Below are 12,388 nucleotides of genomic sequence, written 5' to 3'. Positions count from 1 at the left end.
TTCAATACCCTTTCAAAAACTCTGTCTGATGTCAAGTCTACCCCATATGCTGTGCACAACACTACCAAAATCACTGAAGGATCACTTTCCAGAGACTGTGCAGGAGACAATGCTTAAAATAATACTCACAACAATGATTCAGCTTGTAGTGTATAACCCTGTGCTATTATATTAGAAAGGCTTTCCTGCATATTATTGAATTTGTTTACAATATTGTTAGGTATTATATGGAGGCACAATTCAAATGGATTGTTGTGTTAAATCAGCCCTGTGTCTTGGATGGGTTGAGCAGTCTCTGACAGACTGAGATGAGAACAGTCCTCCTTCATCTGCCTCCCATCAGCTGTGGCAGTACTGCTTTTAACAGCTGGACAGCTACAGCTATTTCCTTTGTTGATAGTGTAAGCTAAGCTAAGCTAAGCTCTAAACTAAGCTGTAAGCTGTAAGCTCTCAGGTATAAGCTCTAAACTAAATACAAATCTTTTTCATTTCTGACGTAATTGCTGTAAGAATGATCATGAGAAGGTCTGAAAACAAAAAGCTAATTTGAAGTCACTGGTCGCAGCTGTTCCAGCATCCAAATGAACATAACGAGCAGCCGTGGCCTACTAGGGCTTCGAGCTTGTAACCGGAGGGGTACAAGGGTTGCCGGTTTGATCCCCGACCAGTCCACCGCTGAAGTGCCCTTGAGCAAGTCACCTGCTCCCCGAGCGCCACTGTATGAAGGCAGCTCACTGCTCTGGGTTAGTGCATGCTTCACCTCACTGTGTGTTCACTATGTGTTTGTATTCACCAATTCCTTGTATAAGTACCAAAAAGCCTGATTTGATTTGATTTGTAGTATCTTGTTTTAAGAAACAAGAACCACAAAAGTAGTATGTTTTTATATGTAGTTCTCTGTTTCTGCATATATATCTTTAGTCAAAGTCTATGAAGTGTGGATAATCTTTCGTGAGAAATAAGACACACAAAAACACAAATATCACAATATGGCTTATTTCAATTAGTTTCAAGTAGGCCTATTATACGTCTGTATCAAAGTAGCCTAAATGTGCATATTAATCAAATCTCATCCCATGACTTCAGGTATAGGAAAACAGCCAAATCTGCTGATGTACTGTACAGTACAGTACATGTGACAAGGTGAAGGTGGAGCTTTGTGCAGTCTGAAGGGAGCATCTCAGAGTCAACCAGTCAGTGTTGGATTCACTCTCTTGAAGCATCCTCCACCATGTTACTGTTTGGACTTATCTTGTTCAGTGCAACAGCAGGTAAGAATTAAAGCTCAGAAACAAAGTTGCAAGTTTTGAACAGTGAATCGGCAGAGAAGTGATCTTCTTATAACTGAGATATGTATCAATTTTCTTCCTTCTCCAGGCATTAGTTTGGGTAATACAATCACATCAAACCAAAACCAAAGTCACAATGAAGATGGATCCAATGTCACCTTATCCTGTACCTACTCTACAACATCCAGTAATCCAGGGTTGCAGTGGTATCGCCAGTATCCCAGATCAACTCCACAGTTCCTCGTGCTGATGTTACAAAGCTTTAAAAAACCACAAAGATCAGAGGTAGATCCTCGCATGCTGGTGAAACTAAATGAAGAGAAAACGGTCTCTCTGCAGATCTCCTCTGTTCAAGTCTCTGACTCTGCACTGTACTACTGTGCCCTGGTGCCCACAGTGACACTAAACCACAGTCTGCTGTACAAAAACCTGTAACTGACAGTGAGAGACAGAATCTATGCTCAGTTCATGCAATGTGCAAAACCAAGTTTTTCATTAATGTGCCACTGTTCAAGCAGTGTGCATTGTAAAGGGGGACTTAAATGGGTGTCCGGGAACTCTAGGGGTCTGCAATCCATATGGAAATGAATTTGATATAAATTCTAAAGTTGAGCTGTGTCATTAAAAATGCATATTACGACCATGATGGGTCAAATCAATTAGTCATGATTCATTTGATCTCAGCTTTGGCTTATTTGTCAGGTACCTTTACATGTAATGTTAATGCTTTCAATGTAGTAATGAAACTAACCACAAGGGGGCAATGATTCAACTCCAAAAGTGGCTTTAAGAGGCTTTTGCAACTGAACTCTTCATATGTTTTAAAATTGTCAACGTTGTCCTTCTTAAACTCTACAAAGGCAACGCAATGACAGAAAAAAAGAGTATAGACTGAATGACAGGAAGCGTAGGACCCCTGAACCAATGAATAGTGACAAAGAGGTAGAAGGAAAGAAGGAAGAAGTATAGCTATATAATTTTGTCCACTTGTGTCTCATATTCAGGATCGAATAAATGCATATTTAATGTAACTAAAAAAATGTAAAAAAAAAAAAAAAAAGAATGGAAAAACGCAGCTGCACTACAATTATATAGGGGGGCAACATCTCTCCTAGTGTTCAATAAATTAAGGTGTTTCTGTTCAGCTCTAAGAGCTGAGAAACAAACTCTAGAGTGTTCCGGTCTTAGTCATCACACAGAACCATGACCCTCTGGACAAATACTGTATCTTACACCTTCTGATTGTTTGTGACTGTGGTTAGTAAACTTTTCTGAGCACCTTCACATTTTGTTTGATTTACAATATACATTTGCCTGATATTTATGTCTAATTCAAGTTGCAATACCTGGACAGTTGACCATATTCTGTACCTGTCTCTTGCTTTTTTACAGTTGGCCGAGGGATGGAGGACAGTGAGGGCAATAGTGATGGGATCAAAGGAAGATTTAAAGCTCAACTCAACACCACTGTGAAATCTGCTCCTTTGACAATCCAGGATCTGCAAGTGTCTGACTCTGCTGTGTACTACTGTGCTCTGAGGCCACAAACCAGGTCTCAAACTACATTGATATACAAAATCATGTGTGATCTCCTATAGTCATTACATATCAACATACTGTCGCACATTTTGCAATGCAATGAATAGAATGAATAAAAAATGCTCTCATAAGATAACAAAAATGTTCATGTTCAAGGTAAAAAAATATTGCCTGACATGGCCATATTCAATTCTGTTCAGAATGCGAGTCTGATACTGCACCATTGGGACGTAATTGAATTATTCAATGGCTTTTCTTTTTTTTTACATGATATTTAGCAACAGTATTTACAGTATTTCACTGTGCTATCAGTATGTAGTTTAATTGGGTATGATTGTAATTTCAGATGACTTGCCATATCTGATGTTTAGCCATTAAATGTTAAAACAGCTTGCCATGGATGCACACACTGTTTGGTCATGGAGCAAACCGGCAAACCTAAACTAATATTCCTCTGCTCTCAAGGTTACTCCACTTAAAGGGATAATCCGGAGTGAAATGCACTTTAGATCAATTTTTCGGACTATTGGGAGTACATACGTTGAGTTGACACCAAAATCATGTCATTCGGATGTATTTTGAGAAAGTTCGAGCTCACCGTTTTTAGCCAAAACTCGTTAGCCTGGAAGTGACCGGGGCAAGTCCTTTCGCCGCAACAAAACGCTATTTTTATACCTCTTCTACTGTTCCAAACACCACTACACTTACGTGGTAGTGAGTAGAGGGTCCCTAAAGCCAAACCGAAGTATCCCCACGTCTTTATGTGGTCGGATAGAGAGTCCAGAATGAATTTAATCGAGTCAGTACCTTTCCGGAAATGTCGCTGCTGCAGCTAGCAACGCTATAACAACACTTTATTAACATTTCCGGAAAGGTACGGACTCGATTAAATTCATTCTGGACTCTCTATCCGACCACATAAAGACGTGGGGATACTTCGGTTTGGCTTTAGGGACCCTCTACTCACTACCACGTAAGTGTAGTGTTGTTTGGAACAGTAGAAGAGGTATAAAAATAGCGTTTTGTAGCGGCGAAAGGACATGCCCGCGTCGCTTCCAGGCTAACGAGTTTTGGCTAAAAACGGTGAGCTCGAACTTTCTCAAAATACATCCGAATGACATGATTTTGGTGTCAACTCAACGTATGTACTCCCAATAGTCCGAAAAATTGATCTAAAGTGCATTTCACTCCGGATTATCCCTTTAACTTCTTTTTTCTAGTCCACTGTTCATCTCAGAGATAATTGCTGAAAGAATTGCATGAGAAGGTGTGAAAATAAAAAGCTAATTTGAAGTCACTGGTCACTAGCATGGTCCTACCATACTCTCGTACATTCATAATGTACCGAGAGTCTGTGTCTGCAGTATATATTCATGGGTTTTCTCAAGACAAAAATGTGCAGGTCCAATCAGCGAACAGAGGGAGCTGAGAACGATGACGTTGAGGTCGTGGACTAGTTTGAGCATGTCACGTCACGACCAAGCCTTAGCGATTGGTTATGCGTGGCTCTGGGCAGATCCAATAGTTTTAAACATCAACAGAGTGTCCAATTTCAAGGAAGTTCAATCTTGGCAATGGACTGTGGCCAGACTCTCTGCACATTTTGAATGTACAAGAGTATGGTACAGTAGGACCACCAGGTTAACTGGTTCCAGCAGGTCCAGCAAACAAATGATCAAAATGTGGAAAGGGGCTCCAACGGCTTGAGACACTGAGACACTTTTTCATTTCTAATTAGAAACCAATGACAACTGGCAAATAAACATAATTAGAGAGTCATAGTACATTAATTTAACATTTCTGTACTTGTAAAATGTGCTAATCATAATAAAGAGTCATCAGGCGACTGCAGTGCCTATGAAGTCCCTAAACTACTGAAGAGGAGGAGCAGACATGAGAAGACGTGATGTGAAGGATCCTGCTGAAGCAGAAGAGGAGGAGGAGGAGAGTTTGAGTTGAAGGAGCTCAAGCTGCTGCACTCTTTGTCTTGTTTGGAGCCTTAATGAGTTCACTATGCTGCTCTACTCAGTGCTACTCCTTACAGTCAGTGCAGGTGAGATGTCTTGTGCATTCATGATTTAGACATGCATAGGGCCTACACTTGTTACATACACTGTATATTTCAATATGTGAAAGCATTATATGCATGATGTACTTTTGCAATTTTCATTCCTGACGGCCATGGTTGTGCCCTTGAGCAAGGTCCTTCACCATTAAGTTACTCAAAGGAGATTGACTTCTCCAATTTGTATCAAATACCTTTGGATGAAAAAAATCTGTTCTATTTCCCCTCACAGGACTCGCTAATGGAGATAAGATTACTCCAGACAGGACTGCGGTGTCTGATGTGGAAGGGTCTGATTTAACCCTTTCATGCAGCTACTCCTCTTCAGTTTCAGTCTATATACTGTGGTATCGACAATATTCAAAATCAGCTCCCCAGTATCTTCTAATCACTTCCACTGGTGATGAAAATGAAATATCAGACATAGACCGTCGTCTATCTGGCACAATGACTGAAAAGAAAGGCTCTCTGCACCTCTCATCTGCTATCCTCTCAGATACAGCTCTCTACTACTGTGCTCTGGGTAGCCCAGTGATACAAAGTCTCTGAGAAGCTGTACAAAAACTCACATTTAAAATAAGATCTTTTTCATTCAGAGATCAAAGCAATTTCCTCTCACTTGTTTTGATATCAGTTTAACACAATCAGAGGTTTTCCGGTTGAATAGCACCTGTGGTCACACCTGTTGCATCACTGAAATTAATGTTGCTATATTAAACTGTTACATACAATCTCATGTAAGGTAGACAAGGGATAATGTATACTCAGCAAACTCCTCCAGCAGTAGACGTTCTATCATTCATGGGAATCCATGACTATTGAAATCACACAAAATTATAATATAATAATAGAGCGTACCAGAAAATAGTTGAGTTTAAGTCTGACTAAAATGCATTGTACTGTATATAGTCTTGTCCACAGGTTGTACGGTAGTTCAGGATATGAAAATAAAGAGGGCTCTCTGGACAGAGGCAGTTGTCAATCAGTGACTTGTATGAGGCCAGAGTGGGGAATAGGGCAGGAAAAAGTTGTCCAATCCAGCAAGTGACATTTTTAGGCTGCTTCACTTAAGAAGGAGGTACAGTGTGATGAGGACCTCACGCCACCCCAATAGCTTTTTCCGAGACACATTTCCCTTCTGAATAGCTAATCCACTGCCACCCTCCCCATTTTATTCTACCATTTTCATATGATTTAATTTTTTTAACGGTTTTAAGCATGCTTTGTCCAGCTATGTGCATATCTGTCGAGCTTCTGTGTTACTGATGTCTAAATTCCTGTGTGCCTGTTGATGCAGTTGGCGAATAAAGTGACAGAAGCAGGTGACACCGTCTTACGACTATGGTTTCAGCCTTCAGTCGAGTCATGGTTTTTAGTGAGGGTTCACCTATAGATCCACAGTTCCACAGTTCCTGCTACTCATCACTGACTTCTCTAAGCCCCTTGTGTAGCAGGCTGATCCACCACATCCAAATTTGTCTGTGACACTGAATGAGGAGAGAATGAGAGAGTGTTCCTGCAGATCTCCTCAATTGAAGGCTCACACTCGGTTCTCTACTACTGTGCCCTGTAGACCATATACAGGAAATCAAGCTTCACAAAAATCAGTTGTTGAAAAATGGTGCTGCTTCCTCATCAATCAAATGTGTGAGTGACCTAATCAGTCAACCCTACCAATCTAAAGAACTGACCTCAACCCTTAGGAGTAGCCATTACATACACCAACACATACAAAACCCAACAGTTGTTTGGTTGCTGTGGGGCACACGCATTGGACCGTGCACTTTCGAAGCTGAGGATTGGTGGAAACCACTACTAGTTGGTGGAAACCATCACCCTGGTGTACAAGGCCTCATGTGTATCTCCCCAAGAACATTTGAGGGCCCATTCTAAGAGGAGTGTAGTGGTCTCCTGGCAGCTTGAAAGGGTGTCTCTATTGACAGGTATGCCTAAGTACAAGCTGGGCAGGGTTGAGCATGCTAGAACTCTGCCTGCTCCATGTTGTCGTTTTTTACTAAAACATGACCCACTGATCTAGATAGACGTCAGTGAGAAAAGATCCCCAAGACGGGTGATCGATGGCATCATCTGAGAATAACTGGTTACAGTAATATCTTGTGCTCTCCTTCAGAGAATCAGTTATATTCACAACCTTATGTTTTTTATTAAATCAATGTGTGAAGATTAACTAAAATGACCAGAGTATGACATTTTGAAATTGAATTATGACATCTGTGCCAGTGAGTTATATTGAGGTCATCATCATGTATTTACTACCTGGCCAGATTCAACCATTTAATTCTAGCTGCAGAACTCCCTGTCAATATTACACTCACCAGGGTTTTACTCTTCCTGAAGAAAGGCATCATGACATAACACACACTCTGAATTACAGGAGGTTATTACAGTACAGTGAGGAGAAAATGTATTTGATACCATGCTAAAGTTGCCTAAAAAGAGGAATATAAAATCATCATTTGACAATTCGTGAGCTTAGAATTATAAGGTTCTATCTCCGTTTAGGGTAGTTCTGAGATATTGAGCATCAAAGTTTTACATAGCTAGCAAAACTGTACTGTAGTACCTTTTTATTTTGCTAATAATTAACTTTTTTTTTTTTTTTTTTACAAAAATGACACCACACAGGCATTAATAAGCACCTAATGGATCAGATGATGTCAAAAACTCAATTTCGACCAAAATGGAGATAGAACCTTATAATTCTCAGCTCACGAATTGATCTTATTGCCTTAATTCAAAAAATGAGTAAAAATAAAACCGCTAAGGACACCAATTTTCTTTGCGATTGAAGAACGTATCGTAAATAAATAAATGTTCTTCCTAAATGCTAGGGGGAAGGAAGTATTTGACCCCCTATGTAACCCTATGGGAATTTAGCACATAGGGTTAACATAGGGGCAGGCAGATTTTTATTTTTAAAGGCCAGCTATTTCATGGATCCAGGATATTATGCATCCTGATAAAGTTCCCTTGGCCGTTGGAATTAAAATAGCCCCACATCATCACATACCCTTCACCATATCCAGAGATTGGCATGGGTCTTTTTCCAGTAGGCCTATTAGCCTGTTTGATGCTCATTGAGCTCAATGCAAATCAAATAGGCTAATAGGCCTTTTGGAAAAAGGACCATGCCAATCTCTAGCTTTGGTGAAGGGTATGTGATGATGTGGGGCTATTTTAATTCCAAAGGCCAGGGGAACTTTAACAGGATGCATAATATCCTGGATCCATGAAATAGCTGGCCTTTAAAAAATAAAAATCTGCCTGACCCTATGTTAACCCTATGTGCTAAATTCCCATAGGGTTACATAGGGGGTCAAATACTTCCTTCCCTTAGCATTTAAGGAAAACATTTATTTATTTAAGATACATTCTTCAATCACAAAGAAAATTGGTGTCCTTGGCGGTTTTATTTTTAGTCATTTTTTGAATTAAGGCATTAAGATCAACTGTCAAATGATGATTTTATATTCCTGTTTTAGCATGGTATCAAATACATATGCTCCTCACTGTATATATGATTTGATCGCCATCTAGTGGAGAATGCAGACATCCAGTCTGATCTTCACATCTGTTAGTATTTTTAATGGGACAAAAAGTAGCTCAGACCAAACTATGAACAATTCCAAATAATCAACACATTGATTCTGCTTTACACACTGAAAACAGTTTAAAATAAAGACGGTGAAGTACTTCTCTTTAACTCCTCCTTTATACCTGATAAAAATGTGCTACTGGTCCAGGTTTCCAAACGCTACTGAACGAGCTTTCACAGCTTTCACAAAACTGTAATCAGAATGGGAGGAGCAGAGAGGGGAAACATAAGCTTCTGCTTTAGGGTTGTTGTGATAGATCCTCTGAGACACTGGCTGTGTTAACATGATCCCTCTGGTTGTAGTGGTATTTTCAGCATTCATCAGTATGTATCTATCTAATTAAATGTTACTAATTGAATTGAATAGCCAAGAAAACTAGATGTACCGCAAAGCGATACACAATATGACCGCCGCTCAGTCCTGCACATTCTCTCCGCAAATATCAATCACGCTTGTGTTTCCATCGCCTACTCCATCCCTACTGCAACTTTTATGTATGTAAATGAGTGTGTGCATGTGTGCGCTTGCTTTTGTGTATGAGTGCTTCTCTGTCTAGTGTGAGTGTGTGTCTGCTTGTGTGTGTGTTTAATGTGTCTCTGAGTATATGTTCACTGTGTTCTCTGCCGTCACTGTCACTCCAATATCAGATAACACACACACACACACACACACACACACACACACTCACATGCGCGCGTGTGCACACACACACACACACAAACACACATACACAGGCACACACTCACACACGCACACACACACACACTCGCACACACACACACACACACACACACACACACACACACACACACACACACACACACACACACACATACACACACACACACAAACACACACACACAGGCACACCCAGAGAGAGAGAGAGAGAGAAAGAGAGAACACACACAGAATACACACAGATAACACAGACATAGAGAGAGAGAGAGAGAGAGAGAGAGAGAGAGAGAGAGAGAGAGAAAGAAAGAGAACACACACAGAACATGCACATACACACATATACACACATGCAAACACACAGATGGGCACACAGAAACGCACCCACACACACAGGCTATAGTACATCACACACACACTCACTTCTCAGCTCCGGTGGTCTCACAAAATGTACTCAAAGATGTGTGTGTGCATGTGTGTGTGTGTGTGTGTGTGTGTGTGTGTGTGTGTGTGTGTGTGTGTGTGTGTGTGTGTGTAGGTGTGTGTGTGTGTGTGTAAGGGTGTATGTGTGCATGTGTGTGGGCGTGTTTGTGCATGTGTTTGTATAATGTTTTATGTACATGTGTGTATGTAGTGGTGCGTGTGTGTGTAGGTATGCGTGTGTGTGTGTGTATTTATGTGTGTGTGTGTGTGCGTGTGTGTGTGTGTGTGTGTGTGTGTGTTCCTGCATGTTTGTTGCACCCAGAGCAACCATTCTCTTTTAAAACATATTTGGAAACTAGTTGATTAAAGGTTTCTAATGGTGTCACTTATATGTTTCTAGGACAAAAACTAGCAGAGATTGAGATGTTTGGAACAGTTTTTGAAATCCCCAGGGGGGGATTTAGACTCCAGATAATACCACCATCTACTGGCCGATGGGTATACAGTCCTGAATGTACACATAAATCCATTTATTTTATAGCCCCCCATGGATGAAATTCCACAAAACTTGGCATACTCCCAGAGGGTGTCAGGTTAATCATACACATGAAATTTGGTGCAGTTCATAACATCTCATCTGAAGATAGGGGCAATTAAAGCAATATTACATAGCATTTTAAATTTTTACGATGGGGGGGCAAATCACAAATGACTGGTTATAAGCTAAGTTGATGCAAGCTCTAGAGAACAACATACCATAAACATTTTGTCATCCTCGGTGCCACGGTTCAGGTAGTTATGTAGGAAAAACTGTCATTTTTGGGCTTCGGGCGGGGGCAGCGCGGGGGTGGAGTGACCCCCGGGGACGAAACGAAAATTTTCCATAGAACTCTACTGGGGCTACATGCCCACCAAGTTTCATGCGCTCCGGTGTTACGGTGTCCTGGGAATCGTTGACGAAAAATGACGGGAAAAAAGAAAAAAAAAAAAAAAAAAAAAAAACTTTGACAACAACTATATGACCGCTTCGCTAGCTACGCTAGCGGCGGTCATAATAAATACCACATATTTGTATTGTTTAACAAAATATGATTTACAACACAACAATATTTAACAGCCATTTTGTTATTTATACTTGTCTGTAGGTAAGAGTGTTGGGGACTCCATTACCCCAGAGAGTCCAGTATACTCTGCCATAGAGGGAAATGATCTAAAGCTCTCCTGCAGGTACGATGGGACTGTTAGAGGTCTACATTGGTATCGCCAGTTCTCCAATTCAGTACCACAGTTCCTGATCCTGGATTATCAAGGTGTTGTGACCAATGCAACTCCTCCTGTTCCTGGGATATCCATAAAACATGACAAGACACCAAAGCTGGTGTCTCTTACCATCTCCTCTGCTAAGATGACAGACACTGCTCTGTACTACTGTGCCCTGCAGCCCACAGTGATGGAAAAGCACAGATGCACCACACAAAAACTCTCACAGCCTGAACAAATGCTGCTGCTCTGCATGTGTATTGTACAACAACCAAGCAAGTTTAAAGTTCAATTTCTTTGTCAGAAGTACCAATAATGATTTTATGATGACATAATGAACAATATGTAGATAGAAACAAGGCTGTTGATGTGCACTGAGAATTCATAAATACTGTGCTGTAACTCAGGGAATCAAGGCTTCTCTTTGGCGCACAACACTTATTTACAACTCAAATGTATTAGACATAAGACAACTGTCACTGATGCAAGGATTGTTTGTCTTTGCATACAATAAGCCAGTAACAATAATAAAGATTTTGCAACACATAACTTGATGTAAATACGCAAGTCTATACTTCTACTGAAGTGTATACTGACACCTCCCACCAAATCAGTATAGTTGATAAAGGGAGAGGCACTAGTGTAGCAGAGACTTTCAGAGTCCCTTCACCATTATGGCACACTGGCTATGGGAGTTACTTCTGCTGTCTGTGTATTTTTCTGGTAGGTTTTTTTTTTTTTTTTAATTGTTAAAGGGTTCATTCACATTAGATTAATCAGTCTGTATAATCAGTAGCTTGTGAATTATCAACATTCTTATGTGTTTTATTGTTTCCAGATTGCAGATCACAGCACACAATTAATCGGACAGTGTCAGTCCAAATGGATTCAGAGGGAGAAACAACAACTCTCAAATGTACATACAAAACATCAGATGCATACCCTACTCTTTTCTGGTACCAACAAAAGTCCAATGACTTCCCCAGATACACGGTTAAAGTATTCCGTTCTGGGTCTGAATCTAAGTATGAAGCTGATGAGGTGTACAAGAGGAGATTTCATGCTGAACTCATCAACTCCAGCGTTTCTCTGACCATCCAGGATCTGCACGTGTCTGACTCTGCTGTGTACTACTGTGCTCTGCAGCCCACAGTGACAGCTGCAGACTCAGTGCTCACACAAAAACGTATCACCTCATCTTTTTTTTTTTACACTGTGTTGGTGAGGAGATTAGATGCTATGCACATCACTTAGAACAAGCCAAAAGGATTTTTGCTCAACTCAAGCCAATTGAAGGGCATCCAAGCTGTAGCTGGCTGGCTGTAAGTAGGACATTAAATCTAAATAAACAATTGCAATACATCTGTTGTAATTCTTATTACCCACTTCATATGTCATATAATATTCTTTAGACATACTGGTCCAAAGACTTTATCCTGACAAGGAGTTGGTCTCTACACAACTCTACAAATCTAGAACTGCATGCAAGAACTGATTCCTGCTACTTCTGTTTCTGTGAA

General features: G+C 40.5%; 1 gene segment (V, D, J or C); it reads left to right on the top strand.

The window, feature by feature from the left end:
* Positions 1–11,538: 11,538 nt before the first annotated feature.
* LOC134099355 (T cell receptor alpha variable 9-1-like) lies at positions 11,539–12,363 on the top strand. The segment is given in 3 exon segments: positions 11,539–11,591; positions 11,707–12,054; positions 12,281–12,363. Coding segments are annotated over 3 exon segments (480 nt in total).
* Positions 12,364–12,388: the final 25 nt, after the last annotated feature.

The sequence above is a fragment of the Sardina pilchardus genome, chromosome 2, assembly GCF_963854185.1.
Source record: "Sardina pilchardus chromosome 2, fSarPil1.1, whole genome shotgun sequence".
Classification (NCBI taxonomy): domain Eukaryota; kingdom Metazoa; phylum Chordata; class Actinopteri; order Clupeiformes; family Clupeidae; genus Sardina; species Sardina pilchardus.
This window is presented reverse-complemented; position numbering and strand designations above follow the sequence as displayed.